This window comes from Microtus ochrogaster, linkage group LG8 (genome assembly GCF_000317375.1).
Source record: "Microtus ochrogaster isolate Prairie Vole_2 linkage group LG8, MicOch1.0, whole genome shotgun sequence".
In the NCBI taxonomy this organism is placed as follows: Eukaryota; Metazoa; Chordata; class Mammalia; order Rodentia; family Cricetidae; genus Microtus; species Microtus ochrogaster.
The window spans coordinates 21,225,772-21,250,130 of NC_022033.1; the positions used below are offsets into that span (position 1 = coordinate 21,225,772).

General features: G+C 41.4%; 1 protein-coding gene and 1 non-coding gene across 4 annotated transcripts in view; both read left to right on the forward strand.

Moving 5' to 3' along the window:
* Ndrg3 (NDRG family member 3) overlaps positions 1–24,359 on the forward strand; it is a 67,276-nt gene that overhangs the window by 14,526 nt on the left and 28,391 nt on the right. For 2 of the 3 annotated variants that reach the window (XM_005363033.2, XM_005363034.2), the window contains exons 2-3: positions 5,350–5,451; positions 17,796–17,831. In XM_005363033.2, coding sequence (XP_005363090.1) covers positions 5,395–5,451; positions 17,796–17,831 — 93 coding nt within the window. In that variant the 5' untranslated portion in view covers positions 5,350–5,394. The remainder of the gene's footprint in view (positions 1–5,349; positions 5,452–17,795; positions 17,832–24,359) is intronic. The other variant, XM_026787131.1, reaches the window with a different exon arrangement.
* On the forward strand, positions 12,805–12,888 carry LOC113457863. The gene has a single exon (XR_003378351.1).

Sequence of the window (24,359 nt, forward strand, 5' to 3'; positions counted from 1 at the left end):
CACACATGCTGGATAACCACCATGAGCTGGTTCAACGTGCTTAGACCAGTGTGCTCTGCAGAGACCTAGTAGCCTCACTGACACTCAGCAGAGCTTCTGTGCCTTTCTAGTTTCTTTTCAGAGATTTGCTGCACTAGTTAACAGCCTCAAGTCTTGGAGCTCTTTAAAGACCTTTCTTTTTCTAGTGCTTGCTGTGTGTCTCCAGGCCTTCTAGTAGCATTTTCTCTCGCTCTTCAGTTTAGAAGCAACAGTTTCCAACTTTCCAAAATATGATCCACAGAGTCCTGGGCTTTTCAGAAAAGGTGACTGAACTTCTTCCTAAATTTCTTTGTTTTTGTTTCTGAGACAATATTTTTATATAGTCTCAGCTGATCTTAAGCTCCCAGCATCCTCCTGCTTCAGCCTCTCTAGTGCTGGTATTACAGCACGCCTGACTCTCCCTAGGTTTTGATAGCCTTACTGTTCCCTGCAAGAAGATAAAGGCCCTTTCACTCCTCAGCTTCTTCCCTCCCTTTTCAACACTGGACAGTTTTCTTCCCTTGTGTAAACCTCTTTCCCTGACTTCTTTGATGCTGTGTTTCTGCTTTTCCTCCAGCGCCTTTGAAGGTTTCCTTTATTTGCCAATGGTTCTACTCTCATCACTCACTTGTCCTTCTGAAGGACCTGTGGATTCATTTCACTAAATCTCACTCTTTCTTGAACTCAGGTCTCTCTGTTCCTGACTTTAATTGAAATTTTTCATTAATGTCTTTTTTTTTTCAGTTCCCCCATCTCCATTCATTGGGTCATCATTCTTTTATCTCCCTAACCAGAAACTTTGACAAAAACCTGTCTCTTCCATGACCTTGTTCTATTTTAAAATCAACTTTTAATTTCTATGTTATTTTATGCTTATTTTTTAGTGGTGCTGAGGTGCAGACCCTGTGTCTGTCAGCCCGGTGCTCTACCACTGAGCGTTCCTAGTCCATCCTTTACTCCTTACATCTGCAGTTCCAGCTGCTTGACAGACTGCTGTCTTTCAGCTGAGTCCCTAAAACCGTTCTTCCTGGTGTGTTCTTCTAGTTGATCTGTCCTGTGGAGTCTTTTTAAAATCCATACAGTTTATTATATAAGGAATACTGACTATATTCTTTTTGGAAGATGACAGGATGAAAATAATAGAGTCTTTTCCATCTCACCATCTCTAGTGAAGATGTTAGTGATGCTCCTTCAGCCTCATCTCAGGTGATCTCCAGTCCTTAGTGATGGATCATGCACAAGACTGTTATCCCTCAAAACTGAGAAAAGCCCAGTAGAGTGTACATTAAAGGTTGAAGCACACTATTTTAAGAAGAAGTAGCCCTTGTTTCTAAAACTGGCTACCAAGAAATAGCTGGAATTTAATTCCTGACTTATTTCATAGTCTCCTTGCCCTTAATTAGCTACTGAGAGAGTGAGTTCTTACCCTGGTGTGATGACTCAAACCTCCATTTCCAAGGGCTCTGAGTCATTGTTGGTATGTATAGGATTACTTTAGACTTCTACCGACTTTACCTCAAGGCGTGCCACCATGTGGGTGGAGAGGAAGGAACTGATCCAAATTTCCATAACCAGCTGGTGGGGCCTGGTATAGACATTATTATATAGTGGAGAAAGAAAAAAAGAAGTCGTTTCCTTATTTCTTACACGCAGAATTTCAGAAAACTGGTCCAAGCCTAAACTTCTCATTTATGAAGTAAACGAAGATGCCTTCCTGTGAAGACTGATGTGAGAGTTAAACATAGGATGCTTAGAGAAGAACACTTGGCATGGAATTGGTGCCTACTTTTGCCCCTTTCCTTTTCCTTTAGTTGAAGGCGCCTGGATTTTATAATTCTTCTGACTTCCTCTTAAGACTAGGATGAAGTCAAACATTTGTTGCCTACTGTAGTTTATGAACTCTTTACCAGTCTTTTGAAAATATCAGTACCTTTTTGTGCCAGGATGGGACCTTGGCAGCAGATCCCGGAACTGCGGGCCGCAGATCCCCAGGAGGGAGCCAGTCTGTGCAGCGGAGGGATCTGGAGATGGAGTTTTCCACCATGTGATCTTAGTCTTCTTATAGATATTATAAAACTGCTCACTGGCAAAGGCTCAAGATGGCAGGAACTGAGAAGAAAGAATGTACTAGGTCCCGTCATATATGGAAGGTAAATGCTCCTGTCTTCTTGCCAATTTCTAAATAACCCTGGAACAGCTCCAGCATTCCTCCCTTAGTCTGCCCAGCTAGGGGGACAGTCTTCTGTAGTTCGTAGTGTATACTGGCACAGACATCTCATTTTCTCTTATTGTAGAAGCAGGAGATGGGCAGGCATGGTGGTACTTGCCTGTAGTCCCACCACTTAGAAGCAGGACGATGAGTAGTTCAAAGACAGCCTCAGGTACTTAACAAGTCTGGGGCTAGCCTGGACTATATGAAACCCTGTCTTGGAAAATAAACAAAAAATGCAGGGGGGCAGTAAGTGGATGTCTTGGTTTTGAACCTGAGGTTCCCTGACAGACCCACTCTGTGCTTTCTTGTGAGTGAATTGAACTAGGAAATCAAGCAGGTAACATGGAAAACACAATGTCAGGAAATCACCGTTTTACATGGAAAAAAAAAAAAAGAACATCATGGGAACAAATTAAAATCGGTGTTTATTTTGAGACAGGTCCTTCCTGTGAAGCCTAGGATGGTGTCAAACTTTCAGTTTTCCTGTCTCTGCCTTGCTAGTGGTGGTAAAATGTTTATCTTTAGATGGAAGACCTGTACGTAAAGTATCTTTTCATTATTCTATTATTTTCACTTGGTCTGAATGATCATATAAAGTCCAAGTGAAAGACAACCACAGATTATTGTATGATTAATAAACACAAATTGAGAAAATCTCAGGCAAATTTTTTTCAGAGCTGGAGATTAAACCCAGGGACACATTGTGCTAGAAAAGTAGCTACACCTTCTGAGCTTTGAGTTTCTGTCTGTCCCTTGGGCTCTTGTCATGCTGGACAGAGGCAGCAAACCTCAGCACCAGTCATGTGAGCATGGGGAACAGCAGCAGATACACTGCAGTGTACTGCATTGCTAAGCTGTGGTGTTTAGTAGCAGAGCAGTAGTCAATCATTTGTCTGATTTTAGTTCACAGTGGGTTTAATCAGATCTAATTCCATCATGGGTCTGAGGCCTTCTTAATTCTCACCAATTAGAAGCAATTGCTTCCACTTGGAACTCTGTCTCTTATTGTTACTTATCAACTTATAGACCATTGTCATCTCTGCTCTCATTCTCTTCTGATCTTTCCCAGTGTTTTGCACAATAGGTCCCCACTAAGTGGTGCTGAGTATCTACATCCCAAACTTATTGAATTAACATTTTTCCTGACTTGATGGGTCCAGGGACAAGACAGAAGGAAGAAAGTCTGGAGCTTTGAAGTCGATGAGAATCTTGTGCCTGCAGTATCCAGTGTTTGCAGTCTATCCATGTCTGTATAGTGGGGCGAAGGAACGCTTTCTGGCTAGCTACCTTACCTCCCTCTAGCCAGCTTCTTTTCTTTGAACTCCACAGTCTGTTCTCTCTTTACTAGTTACCTGTTGCTATATAACATATCACTTCAAAACAAAGTTATTTATTATCTTTTATAGTTTCTGTGGGCCAGGAACACAGAAACAGACTTGGCAGAGTGGTTCTGGCCAATGTCTCATGTGGTTGCTGTCAGATGTTTCTATGACTTAGACATCTAAATTCTTGACTGTAGCTTTGAGATTCATTTGCAAGATCACTCACATGGCTAGCAGGTTGGTACTGGTGTGCTAATCTCCTCCACATGGACCTCCAGAGGTCTGTGTGTGCCCTCACAATATACTGGTTTTCTTCCTTGGCAACATCACAGAAACTATAATGTCCATGTAATGAAACTCTAAAAGTCACATTTTATTAATTCTCTTATGTTCTTTGTTTTGTTTCATTTTGGGTTTTTTGGTTTTGTTTTTTGTTTTTCAAGACAGAGTTTCTCTGTTTAACAGCCCTAGCTGTCCTAGAACTAGCTCTTGTAGACCAGGCTGGCCTTGAACTCAGAGATCTGCCTACCTCTGCCTCCCGAGTGCTGAGATTACAGGTGTGCACCATCACTGCCTGGCACTTCTCATATGTTCTACTAGTAATGTAGGTCATTCTTGATTTATTTGAGTGGGATATAAGTAAGTGTGAATATCAAGAATCAGGAATATTGGGACTCATAGAAGGTCATCTCAGAGGTCAGTAACTATCTTCCTATCCATACTTAGATTCCTCAGAAAAAAAGTTGTTTGTTCATTGTCATTATTAATAGAGTCCTATTCTACATCATTAACTTTGAGTTGTTACCTTCCTTAACCCACTCTCCACATTGTTGCTTCCAGAGCATAGTTTAAGGATATTGTTCTCTTACCCATCTTTAGGAACCAAGATTTATACTGAATGAGTAAAAAGGGTATTTGTTGTTTCTTCATTAAAATATACCACAGGGACTGGAGAGATGCCTCAGAGGTTAAGAGCATTGCCTGCTCTTCTAAAGGTTCTGAATTCAATTCCCAGCATCCACATGGTGGCTCACAACCATCTGTAATGAGGTCTGGTACCCTCTTCTGGCCTGCAGCTATACACACAGACAGAATATTGTATACATAATAAATAAATAAACGTTTTAAAAAAATAAAATAAAATATACTACAGACTTAGTAACCTAAAGCAACACACCTTTGTTATCTCAAGACTTCATGGATCCTTTGTAAGGCTGCAAACAAGGTGTCAGTTTGGTTTACCTTTCAGCTGAGTCTCCACTGGGGAAGAATCTGTTTCCAGAATCATGTGGTTGTTGGCAGTATTCGGTTTCTTGTAGAGATACTGATCCTAGGGTCTTAGTTGCTCTCTGTCCTTTTTTCCCTCCTTGCTAGCTTAAGAGAAACCACCCTTAGTTCCCTGCCACATGGCCAGCATGTCAACTGGCTCAACAAAGCTAACAGGGCAGAGTGTCTTTCAGCAAGACAGATGTTAAGATATTTTGTAATGTAACTCCTGAAAATATTCGTGTGCATTACCTTCTGTTACATTTCCCTCATTCTGTTAGTCAAAAGCAAGAAACAGATCCTACTCATACTCCGGGTGAGGGAGGGGGGTGGGAAGCTGTGGAAAGGTATGAATACCTTAAGGGAAGAATAACATAGGCCATTTGAAAGTCTTTCTGCCTCCCTGTGTGTTTGCTGCACCCTGTGCAGTTCATGATATACATAGAGCAAATTCCAGCATCTGAATGGATAATGTTATGTTTTCAACACCAGCTTGAGAATCTGTCTTCTCTTCTTTCTCTTCTGTTCCAGAGTTACTGGTTCATTCCTGAGACGTGTCTACTCTGAGCCATCCTCATGGATGAACTTCAGGATGTTCAACTCACAGAGATCAAACCACTTCTAAACGATAAGGTAAAGACTGTTTTGCTTTAGCTAAAATATATACAGATGGTTTTCTTCTGCTATTAATTTCTTATATCATCAGAATACTAGTAGAACACTTAGCTTGATTTTTAATGGTGGGAATATTTGTAAAAACTTATTTCTTTGATGTCTCCTACTCTTTGATGTCTCCCTCACTTTTTCTTTTCTTTTCCATGGGAATATTCAGTCATTTTTTTGAAGTTTTTCTACTTTATAGAGATCTGAAAGGGAAAAAATAATATGGCTAATTTAAATAGAAAGTCTGAAGGTGGCAATTGATTTGGGATCCAAATGCTTTGACTTTTAGTGTCTATAAGGAGATTTTAACATGCATGGCTAGTGATAGATACAGGATGCAATGCTCTCTCAAAAGTTTGTTGAGTCTACAATGTGACCTTTTGATCAGTATCACCATTTCATCAGGGGTAGATGTCAGTAGTATATCTTATTTTTTTGGTGACAAAGGTGTTAGTTGTTTGATATAGGGTTTCTCTGTTAGCCCTGGCTGTCCTGGAACTCACTGTATGGACTAGGTTGGCCTCAAACTCAGAGATCTGCAGCGCACCACGCCCATCTGCGCTCTATGCGCCACCATACAGTTTGTGAACCAGGCAAGGAGCTGGAGATTGGAACACACAAAGACTCACAGACAGAGAGAGACACAGGAAACAGGAATGTCACCCTTATTGTGTCCAGGGGGAGTTTATATAAGGATCCTTAACTGATAGCCACGGCCCAGCCAAACCCACCAGAAACCACTCCCGTGCCATCAGGAACTCCTGAGGGTCTTGTGCTCAGAGCAGCTGCAGGCTGTCTCGAAGAGTAGAGGAAAAACAAGTTGTTTACAAGAAATTCAGGATCTGGGGGTTCACAGCTCCCAACAGAGATCCACCTGCCTCAGCCTCCTTAGTACTGGGATTAAAGGTGTGCACTACCATTGCCCGGCAGAGTATACCTCATTTTTATCTTAGCATTAGAGAATTTCATGATGAATAGCATAGTTGACAGCCACTAGGACTCAGCAAATGCAAGTCATGATGTGAGGAATCAAACATTAAGACAAGCAGATCTCTCTTGCCCTCCCTGTTCAGTGTACACATCAGAAACTCTTTCCTACACTATTCTTTTGGTTTATTGTCCTAGTCTGTCAAATTACTTTATAGCTTGGTGTGAGTCCATAACATCCTTAGAGGAAAGAATTGAGAGAGTGTATGGATAGGGTGAATGGGTAGGAAAGGGTAAGAGCACCAAAAGATGTTGCTAATTATCTTTCTCTGTCCAAAGGAAAGCCCTTGATAACATCTAGCTCTGCTGACTTATATTTCTACTGAATTATATGGCATCCTGCCAGTCCTGTACTCATCCCTGTGACTTCTTCTGTCTGTCACACCCTTCCTTTGACTTTAACTAGACTTTGTATTCTCTTCTTTGGCAGTCTGTATTTTTTAACACCCTCTTGACTTTGGCTGCACACCCCCCAACATGTTTGCAGAAATCTCTATCCATTAAATACCATCTTTCTATGTATATGGAAGATTGTACCTAAAATAGTGTGCTGTGAAAAGGAGGAAGGAGCTAAAACCTACAGCTGTAAAGCTCATGTCTGGCTATAGAAATGAATATTCTCAGGGCAGGAGGAAGCAGAGCATTTGGCTTCAGTAATTAAATAACCTGCCTCAGGCTTGCTAACAAACCATCAGAATCAGGTAAGGGACTGTTTGAAAATGAAGGTCCCAGATACCACTCCAGACCAGTCTGAGGGGTAAAGACTGTGGTCAGTAGGTGTCAGCTTTGGCTTCTTGTTGGGATTACCTGTGGAGATGTAAACATCATTGATCCTGAGTCATCCCTCTTTTCTGGTACTTCACTGGACTGGTCTGGGATATAGTTTAGTTGTTTTGTTCATACCAAGGATTGAACCAAAGATCTTGTACATGCTTGTGCAAGTTTTCATCCACTAAGCTACTTACCCCCACCATCTTAGGTATTGTTTTGAGACAATTCAGACTGAACTCTGGATTCTCATTTATGCCATGTCTTGCCTGTTCAACATTTTAAAAAGCTCCCAAGATTGAGATTGGACTACAATTGATTTTGATTCACCAATGTTAGAAGCACATGACCTGATTGACTTCAGATCTTAAAGACTGAGACACAAGTAAATGCTCCTCCCTGGCCCTAAAAAGCCACAAGATTACTGAGGAGGCATGTAAATACAGAAGTTAATGGTCTGTGTATATCACAGAAAGGGCAGCTGAAGAAGGAAAGGGGTGGTGCCCATGTCTATAGAAAAGCACTGAGTTGGGGCTGAACAGATGGCTCAGCGGTAAAGAATGTATATTGCTCTTGCAGAGGATATGAGTTGGGTTCCTATCATCCAGGTTGGGCAGCTCACAAACTGCCTGTAGCTCCAGCTCCAGTAGATCTGATGCCTTTTTCTGGCCTCCATGAACACCTGTATGCTCATGCACATACTCCCACAAAGGCACATATACATAATTTGTAAAAAAGAAAGAAAATCCCTGGATTAATGTCTGAGCCTCTCTAAGGTCACAGAATGCTTCAGCTGAGTCTGATGTGTGTCTTAACATTACAGAGTGAACTGTGTTGCCCCCAACTTTACACACAGAAACTTCAAATCCCCACCACATTAATCCCAGCACTCGGGAGGCAGAGGCAGGCCTCCCGATCTCTGTGAGTTCGAGACCAGCCTGGTCTATAAGAGCTAGTTCCAGGACAGGCTCCAAAACCACAGAGAAACCCTGTCTCGAAACCCCCCCCCCCAAAAAAAAATCCCCACCACATGTGACTTTTGGAAAGGAGGCCTTGTAATGGTTTGTTTTAATTGTCAGCTTGATGTGATGTATACTTACCTGGGAAGGCAATGAGGGATTGATTATCTAAACTAGGTTGGCCTGTGGGCATGACTGTGGGCGCTTGTCTTGATTATACTAAACAATGTGGGAAGACAGCCTAGAAGTAAGCAGCACAGTCTCTGGGTTTGAGTCCTGGACTATGTGAAAAAGGAGAAAGCAAGCCCAGCACTGCAAGCATGTAAGTTCTCACGCTTTCTCTGCTCTTGACCAGCTGTGAGAGCTACTTCAGGTTCCTTGACATCCCATTATAATGAACAACCCAGTTTGTGAGCTAAAACAAAACTATTCTTTCCTAAGCTGCTTTTGTTAGGTGTTTTTATTATAGCAACAGTACAAAACTAAGACAGACCTTTACAGGAGTGATTGAAGTTCAGTAAGGGCAGAAGCACATAGCCTAATCTGATAGGGTTGGTGGCCTCTCCCTGTTACCAGATGAGGCCTAGTGAGAAAGCAGTTAGCTGTGAAGCAGGAAGAGCCCTCATCAGAAACTGAACTGAGCCACAATCTTGATCTGAAATTTTGTAGCTTCCAGAGCTGTGAAGAACTAACTTCTGTTGTTGTAAGTCTTCCTATCTGTGTTATTTCATTGTGACCCAGATAGACTGACACCAAGCAAAGTCTTGCTCCCTAACATCTGTCAGTTCCTCTTTGATATGCTTGTTCTGTTCCCATCCACTTCCCACATTCCATCTTGCATCTTCCTCTCCTTGAGACATGTTCATGTCCCGTTTACTATTCATGAAAGTCCCATGTCCAGACTCAGTAGACCAGAGTTCCCTTTGAATAGTGGCATCCCCAAAGAGCCCTACCTCTTACCCTCCTATCTTCACTGATCGCAAGTATTCCCTGGTATTTGAACAATGCCAGCTTAGCTCAGTAAATTGGTACTTTTGTGTATGATGTAAAAGGAAATGATGAGGAAATGCCTCTTATCCATTCCCACCATTTTATTTGATGCTCTAGGTAGCTTGGTGAGGTAGAGAGCACAGATAGATGCATTTCCATATTGCCAATGCTAAGAAAGAAAGTACCTCTCTAGATTGAGTTCCAAATAATGCTTGCAGGATTTCTTCGTCTTGGCACTGATGTTGTTCTAGACTAGATATTCTTTGGGACACTATTCTGTGGCATTGTAGAATGTTTAATAGGAACTTTGGCCTGTATCCACTATATGCTACTACCTCTCCTCTAGTGGTGGCAACTAAAAAGTCTCCAGATATTGCTAAATATCTTCTGGGGTGCAAAGTCCTTGGATAACAGACAATTACTGGCATTAAGAGAAGGCCCCTGGGTTTAAATGGGTAGATCTCATAGACAGTTTTGTTGTTGCTTTGACTTCCTTCCCTCTCTTCTTCTCTTTCTTCCCTTACTCCTTTTCTTCATTTTTTGTGGGGTATGACCTGTCCAGCTATTATTTTTTATGAAGTACGTTTTATGTGTCAAGTGCTTTACATACATTCTCTCTTAGTGCTCAGATTATCCCTTTGAAGTAGTATTAATCTTCACTTAGCAAATAAAAGTAATCTGATTGACAGGCCAGCTTCCAAGTCAGTAAGTGGTAGAGCTGGGACTGAAACCCAATTCTTTCCTGTTTTGAAATGTTCTGCCCACTGTCGTAACCATGTAGACTTTGTGTGATTTCTCTTGTCCCTTTAAGGAGCAGCCTAGAGATGTATATTATTTTACCCCATCTTTTTCTTTATCATTTGCTAAACCCTTTTATGCTTCAGGAAACTAAAGAGAATGCAGACCAACCCTACTGTAGAGAAGCGTGTCCTGGGTGACCATAAGGAAGCATTTTCCATTTATTTTAAGAGACACTTTTGTTAACTTGTCTCATCACTCATGGTGTTCTTCCATTTTATTTTAGTATGCCTGTAATTTTGTCTATAGCTCGGAATTGTCAAGAAGTGGGTGGATTTGCCATGTTTATTTTGGCTCCAGTGATGAAAAGAACTAACCACCAGAACAGAATTGTATAGATATATGAGTGTTTAGGTTTTTTTTCTCAAATAGCATTATAAGTGTGGTGGTACAGACTATATAATACCAGTGCTTAGAAAGCTGAGATAAGAGAACACCAAGTCCTAGAATACATAGCAAGATCCTGTCTTAAAAGAAAAAGAAAACCCAGGCATAGTAGCATACCTCTGAGATCCTAGTGCTTGGGAGGCAGAGTCAAGAAGGTTGTCAAGAATCCAAGGTTATTCTGGGTTGCATAGTGAGTTCCAGGCTAGCCAGAACTGTAGTGCAAATCTAACTGGTCTTAACGATAAAAACCCAGAGTCAGATATCGGGGTGAAAGCTAAAAGATCAGAAAGTAAAGGAGCCAGCCACTAGAGAGATCTTTTACCTGTACCGAATTCTCAGACCAAAGTGGTCACGCTCCTCTCCCCATGAATCCTCACGTCTCCTCTTGCCTTATATTCCTCTCTCCACCCAGCCACATCCTTTCCTGTCTCATCTCCCTAGTGCAGGGATTAAAGGCGTGTGACTCCCAATTTCTGGCATTAAAGGTGTGAGCCACCACCACTTGGCCCTGTTTCTCTTTTAGACTGGAACGATCTAGTGTAGCCCAGGATGTCCTTGAACTCACAGAGCTCCTTCTTCCTCTGCCCCCAAGTGCTGGGATTAAAGGTGTGTGCCACCATTATCTGAACTCTGTGGCTAATTAGTGGCTCTCTCCACACTCTGATCCTCAGGCACGCTTTATTTTTTATAGCACAAATTATCACCACATAGCGCTACATAAGACTGTTTCAAAAAATGTTTAGCTGTTTTCAGAGTATTTTTACAAATATTTTATTATTCTCCAACCGGGCAGAGTGGTGCACACCTTTAATCCCAGTACTTGGGAGGCAGAGGCAAGTGGGTCTCTGTGGATTCAGCCTGGCCTACGTAGTGACTCCAGGACAATCCAGGGCTATGAAGAGAGTCCCAAACAACCAAACAAACAACAAATTATTATATTATTCTCCTAGGTTCTTGCTAAACAAATAATCACCTGTTTTACAGATGAGGTGTATACCCTGTCCAAAATCAGTATCTATTAAAATATTAGAGCTCAGTCTAGACCTTTAACTTTTAACTTTGACCTTGATTTGGGGGTCCGATGCTTTTCCTGCCATCTGCTGCTGCTGCTGCTGCTTGTTAGTTGTTGCGCCACCTCACCCAGCAGGTCTCCTACTTCATTATCCCTGTCTTCTAGTCTGCCTATTTGCTTTAGATACTATAGAACCTAGTAAAAGCCAGAAGCCAGGTCTGAAAACAAAAACAAAAAACAAACAGGAAGCCACAGCTGTCTTCTGGACGGTTGATGGTATATCGGGAAGGGGAGTAAATACCCAAGGGGCTGAATGGAAGCAAACTATTTGCTTTGCTTTGGTTATTATAGTAAATTGTGAAATAACACATACTCATACTGTAGTTGAAGGTTTAAGGTTTGTTTTTCTACTACTAATGGCCAGGTGTGTAAGCGAAGGGAAAGGGGAGGATGTAAGAATTATAAGAGGGAGAACTCTGGGATCAACTTTTTTTTTTTTGGTTTTTTGAGACAGGGTTTCTCTGTGGCTTTGGAGCCTGTCCTGGGATCAACTTTTAAAAAATTATTTTTTTATCGACATGGTTGTTTTGCCTGCATGTATGTCTATGCACCACTTGTGTGCCTGATGCCCACAGAGACCAGAAGATGGCATTGGATCCCCCTGGAACTGTAGTTAGAGATGCTTGTGAGCTGCCATGTGGGTATTAGGAACTGAACCTGAACCTCTGGAAAAGCAGCCAGCACTCTTAACTGCTGAGCCATCTCTCCAGCCCAGCCCCTGGGAGCAACATATTTGTAAGCTCTAGGAGAGTTGAAATAGAGGAGTTTGTGTCAGGGTCACTTTTATAAAGGTTGTGTGCAGAGTGGGATGTGGGATAGGAGATTAGGAGGCTCAGCCTTAGCAGGACATGTTGTGTAAGCCTGATGACCTGAATTAGATCCCTAAAACCTATGTAAAGGTGAAAGGAGAGAACCAACTGCCCTTTGTCCTCTGACCTCCACGTACTACAGTGGTACACAGGTTCCTCCTCCTCCAACAATTCGCACACGTACAATAATAAAATTACATTTTTAAATTTTAATAAATGTTTCCAGAGGGTCTGGCTTACTTGGTGGATTACTGGTAAAAGTCTGGGTAGCTGGAGTGTCATGTCAGGAAGGGGCTGGAAGAGTAGGTACAGTGAGTGTAATAGGGCACGCAGTCCCTGAGTTCCAATAGCCCCTGGTGAGCCTGCAGTATTTACTTACGATGGTCAAGCCTCATTGTGGGTGGTGTCACTTGCTTAGAATCTGAGATTATGAAAAAATTCTAGGAAAAATGAGGCCCTAGAATCTGGCTCAGGGAAATAAGAGACAACATGGAATTCAGTAGAGGAGGGTTTAGGGATGCCCCTGCTTCTGTCACTGTTGACCCTGGCCAGTGAGCCAGTGAGGACATGATCACTGTCTAGTCTGAGTTTTTGGGAACCAGGAGATAAAGTGTGCTCTGACAAAAAAAAAAAAGTGTGTAGGGGTAGCTTGATAGTAGATCCCACATCCCACATCTTGTATGTATAAGGCCCTGGATTCAATCTCTAACATTGTCCCACCCGAAGTCTGCAGTTAAAATCACGTTTTCATCAGAAAATATTCTGAGATGCTATTGTGGTGTGAACGAGAGGGTGTGTATATCTTCGTATGCTGAGGCAATTGTCACAGCTGTTATCAGAAATGACCTGAAAGAGACTGGGGCAGGGAGTGGGTTCCCAAGCAGGTATTAATGCCACCACAACAGACTGGGTGACTGGATTGTGAGGTGAACCCAAGCCATAGCCACAGCCTATCAGAGTGCCAAAGGAATTTTTAATGCAGGAGTCTGTGACCTATAACATTAGCATAATAGTGTGTAGTGTAGGTGTCAGTTTCAAAGTTGACGGGCAGTACTTGATTACAGAAGACAGTCTTGTCCTAGCATCTATACCCTGTGGTTTTATTTAGGAAGTCTGTTATTGTTTTGGGAAATAATGATTGATAGAGATGCTTAAAATACATACATATAGAATTTTCATTCTTTTTTAAATATTTTTTATGGTTTATTTAACTTTATTTTTTATGTGCATTGGTGTAAAGGTGTCAGATCCCCTGCAACTGGATCTTCAGACAGTTGTGAGCTGCCCTGTGGTGCTGGGAATTGAACCCGGGTCCTCTGGAAGAACAGTCAATACTCTTAACCACTGAGCCATCTCTCCAGCCCCCCCTAGAATTTTTATTCTTATTTTGGATTATCAGCTTGAACATATTTCTCCTCAAAAAATGGTTGGCTGGAGGCTAAAGCAAAAGAATCATAAATTTGAGGCCAGCCTAAGCTATATAGCAAGACCCTATTGCTAAGCTTTGAAACAACACTGATTATTAACTTATATTAATTGTTTATCTTACTCAGTTAAAGACACATGAGTTATTAGGTATTTGGGGAGGGACTTATTTGAACCCATTTTCATTTTGCTTTCTGTTGGGAGTTTTTTTTTTGTTTTTTTTTTTTAAGGAGAGATGTCTTGTTTTTCTTCTCTCTGGAAGGTTTTTTGTTGTTTAGTTTTTTTGCCCCTAAGGATGGAACCAAGGGCTTTTGGTGTGTTACCCAAGCTTGTTATCACAGAGCTACATCTCCAGCCATGGTCCCTTTTAGAAAATTTTTATCCTGAGGAAAAAAAAAATCTTCTAAGTTGCCTAGGCTGGCCTGTAATTTGTAATTGTCCTGCCTTAGTGACCCATAGAAGGTGTATTATGGGTATGCCACCACACTTGGGAGTCCATTTTTGTTTACTTTTGTTTTTTAGATCAATTTATTTCCAAAAAATTTTGTTGTTGTAACAACTTTCTATCCCCACTTCAGTTCCTTCCCTCTTTGGTATTCTTGTCTGCCTCAAACCCTATGTTTCTTTTGGGGTGTTCATAACCTCTTCAAGGTGACAGTCTTGCACTTGCTGAGTGTCAGGACCAAGAATAGATGGTGAGTCAGACATAGGCCCCCTCCCTGCTACAAACTCACAGAACTGGTGGATTCCCTGGTCGCTTTTGGGTATTGCTTTCAAGGTCTTATTAGCTCATCTTTCTTTACATTGTGGCCATTGCCTTCTGCCTCTCAGAACTTCTTATACTTGTTTTGCCTGCATGCATGTATATATGAGTATCATATACATTCCTGGTGTCTACAGAGGTCAGAAGAGGTTGTCAGATCTCCAGGAACAAGTGTTACAGATGGTTGTGAGCCACCAAGTGTGTGCTAGGAACCAGGACCTTTGGAAGAATAGCCAGTGCTCTCAACCGCTGAGTCAGCTCTCCAGCCCCATTTTTTTTACATTTCTCGATATGATATAATATTGGAAGGATGCAGCTGTCTTCTCTCTAGTGATTACTGTTTCTCCCTTCTAAGTTGTTTTATTTATACATACTTTCCCTCTTTCTTTGACCAGTTCTTAGTTGCCTTGTGGTTGCTATCATGTGATCACAAGGACACTGAAGTCATGTACCCAGTGACATCAGCTCTCAGAGAGTCTAGTCAGATTAGCGTGATTTTCCTTTAATCTTTTAAAATAATCCCTAAAGGAGCCTTTAGGAACACTGTAGGACTGAAGCCCTAATATGACCCATCTTTAAACCTACCTTTTTTGTGCAAATCCTTTTTGTTTGGTATTATGAAAGGAAAACACACATGCTTATGGTAGAAAAGCATTAAGGAAATTACATCACTCATAGTCTCTATGCAGAGATAGATGGTGGTTAATGTTTGATATTTTACTTTTAATCTTTGTTTGGGTGTTTTTGGTTTTGTTTGTTTGTTTTGAGGCAAAGCCTTAAAGTATATCCAGGCTGGGATAGATCTCACGATCTAGTTCAAACTGACCTTGAACTTTCAGAAATCCTGCCTCAGTCTCTAAAGAATAGGACAATAGGCATAAGCCTGGCTTAATTTTTTAAAAATTGTCTTGCTTACTGTATAAATCAAAGAACTCACTTGTTGGTCACTTATGTCTTACTGAAACCATCTACTTTAGTCTGTGCGAGGACTCTTCCTTTGGTCTTTCATAGTCTTACTGGAAATTAAATGCAGTGGCTTCTCTGAAGAGGTTCTTATCTGTATATTGTGGGACTAGTAGGAGGCATACAACACTATGATATCTTTTTGCTTATAGCAGCTGCCTTCCTTGGAATGTGCTCTCCCATCTCATCTGTGGTTATCACCACTGTCTTTCCGTGCTGTAACCGTATCAGATTTTAAAATTATTTCTCCAGTTTTGAGTCAAGAATGATGCCCAGACTAGCCTTGGTTCTCTGTCCTTGTTTGTTATTTGTGGCATCTGTACTTTCTCAGTGGTTGTTGATCTGCTGTGGCTTTGCTGTATCCATCTTAGAAAACCCAAGGCTATTTATCTAGAATCTGACTTGTTCAAAAGGTCATCAGACAGCATCATACAGACATTTCTGCAATAGTGGAAGTGTTGTGTGTATTTGCTGCCCAGTAACATGGGCACTAGATATGGCTAATGCAGCTGAGAAACTTGATTTCTTTAAAAATAAATAACTTAAAATCTAATAGCAAGGTGTATTCCATACACCTGTATTCTCAGCACTCAGGAGGTAAGAGGCACAGCACTCAAGGCAAGTCTGGACTACATATAGATCCTGTTTCACAAAACAAAATTTAAAACAATGCAAAAAAAGTTGCATATATGCGTGCACAACTTGAATTGTTCATGTGACTGATGGCTATCATATTGGATTGCATTGATCCAGATTACCCCAGCTGGTTCTACTAGCTCCTCTCCTGGGCAGGGTAGTTTGTTTCTTTTGGTATATGTACCCCTAGGCTATGCCTCAACCTCTGTTCTGTCTTGCCAGCTAGGAAGTGGTGGGATCAGGAAGAATGGGTATTTTCTAGTGCTGGGAATCAAACTCAGGGCCTTGAACATACTAAGGCAGTGCTCTAGTGCTGAGCTGTGCCTCTGGCTTAGAGAAGAGCTGTTCCTAAGATGGGCTTGAGCAGTTGGGTATCTGGAAAGGCAGTGTTGAGAAAGGCACTTATTTGCCTTCTGGAAGCTTTTGGGGTGATGAATACATGTACTATTATATAACAGTCTAGCTAATGGAGCTTTTCAGGGAGGGGCTTGTATACATTATGACAAATCAGAGGGTTTTTCTTTTTTCTAACTACGTCCCGTTCCCCTTGTTGTACTCTTTCAACTTTGGCAGTTTAAACACTGCAGACGTGCTCTGAATCATTCCATTGGTTCCCTCGAGCATTACTGTCATATAATCCCTTTTTAGGAACTTGGTGAATTTCATTTGGAGCTTTTAGGTATGTTGTACTTTTTAAATGATCCAGTGATTTTTTTCCTCTTTTTTTCTTATCAGCAATTTCATAGGATATAATTAATATTTTAGCATATTAAAAAACTGTTTCATTTTTTCCTCCAGTAACATTGCTTTTTAGAAAAATTTCATTAATTTTTATTTATGTCTATGTGTGTAAGCCTATCTATATATGTGCAATACCCACAGAAGCCAGAAGGCTTTGGATCTCTTGGAACTGGAGTTACAGGTGGTTATGAGCCACCTAACCTGGATCTTCTACAAGACAGCAGGTGCTCTTAACAGCTGCAGCATCTCTCCAACCCCCAACATTGCTTTTCTTTTTTAATTAAGATTTACTTCTATTCCTATGCATGTTATAGTTAGTTGTGAGCTGTCCCACAAGAGTGCCAGAACTGAACTCATGTCCTCTGCAAGAGCAGTGTGCATTCTTTTGGTTTTTTGAGATAGGGTTTCTTTGTGTAGCCCTAGCTGTCCTGAAACTCGCTCTATAGATTAGGCTGGTCTCAAACTCAGAGGTCCACTTGCCTCTACCTCCCAAGTACTAGGATTAAAGGCATGCCTGGTGCAGTATGCTTTCTTAACTGGTGAGCCATCTTCCCAATGTTGCTTTTCTTAAAGAAGAAATCTAACTAAGGTTAGATTTGAAATCTTCATTTCTTGGCCTTGTCTTTCTAGATCTGGGAACCTTTTTTCTATTCTCCACCACTGTCACTTGGCCTCACTGCCTTTTTGTTGAGGTACTTCCCATGTGTGTTGAGGATGAGCTTTAGGCTGTGGTTCATGTTTCACCCTCTTTGTATGCATCCTTACTTCTTTCTTTCCACACACGGCACAATACAACTGGGTTTGCTGGATAACTAGGCTTTAACTCATGTTAATCTCACCTCTGAAAATGGAGCCTGCAGTAGCATCGCAAACACCCACCCTCTCTCCAAAGCCTTTCAATGAGAATCATTTTAGTTTGTGAGAGCCAGGAGTCTGCACGTGCACTGCTTTCACTGTGAGCTAAATTTACTGCACATTTGGGGAAACTGACTCTGTTTTCTGCCTTCCATTGACAGAATGGCACACGAAACTTCCAGGACTTTGACTGCCAGGTAAGGACTGTACAAGCACCAAAGAGGCTCTGTACAGGGTCCCTACAATGCCTCCCTCCCTGTGCCAGTGGTCTTGGAGACGTAGATCTTGTATTGTTGTTGTTTGTATTTTGTTTTCTTTTGTTGAAGCAGGGACTGTAGCCAAGGCTGGCCTTGAACTCATGACAGTGCCTCCTGCTTCAGCCTCCCAAGTTCTGGGTTTACAGGCATGAGCCACTACACCTAGCTAGAAGTGTGCTCATCATACAAATTGTGACTCACTAGTGTTCTTTTAGTCATTGGATCAAGTTTATTTAAAATGATTTGCTACCATGTTCAAAAAAATGCCTGCCTAATGACTGTAGGTTACTTGGTTGAGCTGTCTCTTTGTGACTGAGATCTTTTCTCAAAGAATGTCAGAGACCTCACTTGTCACCGGTGATGGAAGGTTGTCACCAGGCTGCAGATAAAATAGGTGATAGGCAGTTTGGAGAAGAGTCATCATAATAGCAAAATTGTTACCTAAATCAAAAAGCAAATTATTATTAATACAAAATGAAAATTTTTCTTGGCTTTATGTTTGGAAATGCAAAATTTATCCTGACTCAGTATTTTCCTACATGGTACTGTTCTTCATAATCTACTATTGCCAATTTGAAAACTAAGAAAATGAGCCAGCCATTCCAATCCACCTACTTTATCTGTTAACTAGCCTGGAAAGCAATCTAAGAAAGGAACACACATGGATATATAGGGAACCTGATAAGCCCACACAGCCTGGCTGTCTCACTCTGGAATTTGTTGCCATCGCAACAACATAAAGTCAACTCAGAGGATACTAACAGCAAGGATGGCACTTCAAACCGTACTCCTTCTTTCCAGTACTCAGCCATCCTGCATATCCATCAACAAAGAGTTATTTCCAATATGTACTTTATGTTAAGTACAGCCTTTATAGCATTAACATCAAAAGGAAAAAACAGTCTATTCAGCCCTTGTATGGGGAAATTTAAAAAAACATAGCTTTTACATCAGGAAATCAGGACTGTCATAATTATTGGTCTCCTATGATAGAGTATCTATTAGACAAATGTGATCTTGTTCCTATTTTCTGGGTGAGGTCATAGAGTAAATGGCACTGAAAAATTGGCTCCTCCCAAATCCATTAGTTATTTATCCTCAGGTAAGTCCAGAACTGACAACTTGTCCTTAAAGCTGAGGTTATGTGGCAGGTTAGATGAGGCTTGCTGTGCAAGGGAAGGTTGATAGCACTGTTCTTGAATCCTGGTTCCAGCTGGTTCTTTGTGTGTATGATCGAACCAGCCTAGTGTGCACGGGCATCATTTTTACTCAAATTCAAAAAGTCTTCAGAACTTTTGATACTTTGTGACAATAGGGTCAGTCAAAATCGAGTTTAGATTTTTTATTTAATCTGACTTTAGTTATGGTTTGGGTTCTAGCTTAGTTAGTTAGAGTTGATTGCTTTTGATCTAATTTACCTAGAAGGATATCATTGAGAAAGAGTGATGGGGGACTCAGTGCAATGCATTTCAGAAATAGTATGTGTACACTCCTATCTGAAAGCATGGAAGCACTTGCCTTCATCAGATACCAAAGTTGGTAAATTTAAACCATCTATTCTTCTGTTTTACTTGTGTGTTTGTGTGTGTATGCTTGCATGTATATGTGTGTGTGCGCACGTGTGCATGTGCATGCACGAGTACTCCTTTACCCCAGAGCTGGGGATGGAATCCAGGGCCTTGCTCATTCTTGGCAACTACTGTTTTCATATGTAAGTATAAATATAAATTTAAGTGTAATTAATTTTAAGATTGTCTTAGGATTTCTATTGCTGTGAAGAGACACCATGACCAGGGCAACTCTTATAAAGGAAGAAAATTTAATTGGGGTGGCTTACATTTGCAGAGATTTAGTCTTATTATTTTTATGGTGGAACATGGTGGCATGCAGGCAAACATGGTGCTGGAGAAGTATCTGAGTGCCCTACATCTTGACTTGCAGGCAACAGAAAGTGGCCTGTCTCACTGGAAGTAGCTTGAGCAAATATAAGACCTCAAGGCCCTCCTCCACAGTGATATACTTCTTCCAACAAGGCCACACCTACTCAATAAGACAATATCTCCTAAGAGTGCCACTCCCTTTGGGAACTATTCTCTTTCAAACTACCACATTCCACTCCCTGGCGCCCAAAGACTTGAAGCCATATCATAATGGAAAAATGCATTCAGTCCAACTTCAAAAGTCCCCATAGTCTATGACAGTCTCAAACTTATTTAAATTCTAAAGATCAAAGTCTCTTCTGAGATTCATGTTGTTTCTTAACTGTGATCTCCTGTTAAATCAAAATCAAAAAGCAGGTCATATACTTCCAATATGTAATGGCACGGGATATACATTACCATTCCAAAATGTAGGGAGGGGAGCATAGTGAGGAAATACTGGGCCAAAGCAAGACTGAAAACCAGCTGGGCACACTCCAAACTCTGCATCTCCATGTCTCACACTCTTCAGCTCTTTAGCTCTGTTCAGCTTTGTTAACTGTAACACACTTCTCTCTCTTGGGCTGGTTCTACCCCCTTGTAGCAGCTTTCCTTGGCACATATCCCATGACTCGGCATCTCCAACATCTCCAAGACAATTCAGACTTCAACTTTACAGACTGATGCAATGGCCTCTCTAGGCCTTCACACGTTTGGCCTCAGCTGCTCTTCTTAGTCGTGAAGGAAAGTTCCATAATACCTTTCTTCTATCCTTGACTCTAAAGCCAGAACCATGTAGCCAAAGCTGCCAACTTCTGGTACTTGTTGGGACTAGAACTTGGCCTTCTCATTCAGTTACATCTTCAACAGCTTTCTGTCCTTCCCTGCATAAGTTTGGCTGTCCTGAAATGGATCTGTAGACCAGGTTGTCCTCCAACGCAGAGATCCACCAGCCTCTGCCTTCCCAGCACTGGGTTTAAAGGTGTGCACCACACCAGGCTCTAAGCTTTCCACAAGACGGAAATTTAGCTGGGTGAGATTTTTGCCCTGAGGTCATCATTCCCTTTATTCTATTTCTTAATCTGTTTATCTGCTTGAATACAGGATTTAGCTCCATTCCACTTCCTGGTGTTCCCTTTCTCCTCAAATATTTTTCCTTGCTCCTTTTCATTATATGTCTTCATTGGAATTAACACTAGTAACTGTACAACAGAGTCTATCCCAGGACTAGACTGTTTTGAGATTTCCTCTGCCAAAGAATTAATCCAAAACTCTTAACTTTCACCTCCAGCAAGGGCAAAAAGCAGTCACCAAAATATCATAAGAACGATTTCTAGGCAACATACTAAAATTCTTCTCCTCTGAAACCTCTTGAGCAGCCTCCAATAGTTCAAATCACTCTTAGCACCACTGTCTTCCATGTTCCTACTGGTATAACCCATGAAGCAGTGCTTGAAGCATTCCACTGCTTCCCAACCCTAACTCCCAAAGTCCAAATTCCTTCAAACTAAAGTATGGTTAGGCTTTTCACAATCATAACTCCCTCCTGGTACCAACTTCTGTCTTAGGGTTTCTATTGCTGTGAAGAGACACCATGACCAGGGCAACTCTTATAAAAGAAGAACATTTAATCAGGGTGGCTTACATTTGCATAGGTTTAGTCCATTATTATCATGGTGGGATATGGTGGTATGCAGGCAAACATGGTGCTGGAGAAGTAGCTGAGTGTCCTATATCTTGACTTGCAGGCAACAGGAAGAGACCTGTCTCACTGGTAGTAGCTTGAGCATATATGAGTCCTCAAAGCCCACCTCCAAAGTAACACACTTCTTCTATTAAGGCCACACCTCCTAATAGTGCCACTCCCTTTGGGAGCCATTTTTTTTCAAACCACCACAAATATTAAGGCTTAAAAATAGTCTAGCAGGACCAGTAAAATAGCCCAGTGTGCAAAGCCACTTGCAACATAAGCCTGATAGCCTGAGTTCAATCTCTGGAACCTGCATAAGGTACAGGGAGAGACCAGCACCACAAAGCTGTCGTCTGACCTTTGAATGTATTTTGTGGTATGCAAGACCCACACAATAATAAGCTAGCAAGGGGCCAGTGAGATGGTTCAGTGGAGAAAGGTACTTACTGCCTGATAACTTGAGTTCAGCCCTCTCCCCACCCCCGAGACAGGGTTCCTCTGTATCTTTGGAGCCTCTCCTGGAACTAGCTCTTGTAGACCAGGCTGGCCTTGAACTCACAGAGATCCACCTGCCTCTGCCTCCGGAGTGCTGGGATGAAAGGCGTATGCCACCACTGCCATAATGGGTTAAAACCCATTTTTTAAGAAAGCCATAAGCAGCCAGAAAGATGGTTTAGCAGATAAAGATGCTTACTGCCAAGGTTGACAACCTGAGTTCAATTTCCAGAACCCACTGGATAGCAGGAGAGACCAAACTCTTACAGGTTGTCTTCCAACTTGCATGTACGTGCCATGGCATGCCTGCTCCTACCCCATAAATGCATAAATCTAAATTTATTTACACATAAAAGTATAGATATGCAAATGTAATAAAAATTTTAGAAAGAAAGTCCAGATGCGATGGTATATGTCTATAATCCCATCACTCCTACATCAAGACAGGATAATCTAGAAGCTCACAGTCTAGCTTGCCTAGAGTGTACAGTATGGCAAAAAAAGCAAGAGAAACCCTGCCTCAGAAAGCTAGAAGGAGAGAATTGACTCCTTAATGTTGTCCTTTAATTTCCACAAGTGCACTGTGCAATACTCGCACCCCCAGAACAACATCTACTACTATTGTTTGTTTGTTTTTTTGTTTGTTTGTTTTTTTGTTTTTCGAGACAGGGTTTTTCTGTGGCTTTGGAGCCTGTCCTGGAACTAGCCCTTGTAGACCAGGCTGGCCTCGAACTCACAGAGATCCACCTGCCTCTGCCTCCCGAGTGCTGGGATTAAAGGCGTGTGCCACCACCGCCTGGCAGTTATTATTATTTTATATTGGAGCTGCTGCTATAACTCAGTGGCAGAGCTCTTGCCTGATATGTGTGAGGCCCTGGGTTCAGTCCTCAGCCCTGAAAATCAACTACAAAAAGCTATATCTCTTCTTTTCTTTTTATTATGAAGTCCTATACTGTTGTGTTCCAGTTTGCCTGTCTTTGGAGCCTTCATTTAAAATACTTTCTTTTTTAATGTATCTGAATGATAATAAAGCTTAAACCTTATTTTACCAATGTAGAAATACAGTGGTTTTGATTTTTTTCCTTCTGTTGCTGCCAAAAGTAACTCATCTTGCATAAAAAATAGCCTCCCTAAAAGTCCTGATATTTCGAGTGAAGCTTTAATGTCTTCTGGCACTGTAAAATATAACGTTTGTTGAGATCTGATAGAAGTAGAATGATGGCAGGTGTTTGTTAAGGTCATACGATTGTCACTAGTTTTGGATATATGGAATTTCTGTGTTATAAAGAAAAACTGACTAGGGATATAGTTTAGTAGTAGAGTGATTGCCTAGCATATACAAGACCCTAGGTCCAATCTTCAGATTCCAACACGCACACACACACCACACAAACACCACACCACACACCCCACACACATACACCATACCACACACACACACACACACACGAACAAGAAGACCTGAAGCATAGGAACTGTGATGTGAGAAGTCAAAAATGGCCCAACTTGCCTGAGGCTTCTGTCTTAGTTTGTTTTCTATTGCTGGGATAAAGGACATGACCAAGAGCAACTTGGGGAGGGAAAGGTTTATTTCATCTTACATCTTATAGTCCATCATCAGGAAAAGTCAAAGTAGAAACTCAAGATATGAACCTGGAGGCAGGAACTGAAGCAGAGGCCGTGTAAGAACACAGCTTAATGCCTTGTTGCCCATGGCTGCCTCAACCTACTGTCTTGTACAACCCAGAGAAGACAACAGCCATAGTGACAGAGCCCTTCCACAGCAGTCATTAATCAAGAAATTGCCCTATAGTCTTGCCTGCAGGCAGTCTCTTGGAGCCATTTTCTCAGTTGAGGTTCCCATTCCCAGGGAACTCAGGTTGGTTAAAAAACTAACCAGGACAGCTTCTTAGATATCCTTGAAGAGCAGAACAAATGTCAGACCAACATAGTCACTAAATGCAGTTATTGGTGCTAAGTTATTAATGCTCTCCACTAGAACAGCTGTGTCCTAGGGTAAGCTGAGCCATAACCAGGGTTTCCTTTGGGTCTTGGTTTTGCCTGAGAAAAATCTTTTAAAGAATCTATGATGAAAGCCTCAGGAAATCACCTCAGAATCATTAACCACATTCACAACTTATGTCTAAACAGCAGTTTTCTTCTTTTTTCTTTACTAATCAACTGTAGCTCATACAGATCTTTTTCAACTGTGAAAATTAATTAAATGTGTGCTATTTCTCTTGATTCTTGTCACAAGTGGTTCCATTGCTATTCAGGTCCTCTGAGGCAAACAGAAGTTATAATGTAGATGTAGAATAGTAAAGGAGGGGTGTCTCAAGGTGATGTGGTCAGAACTGATGAGGG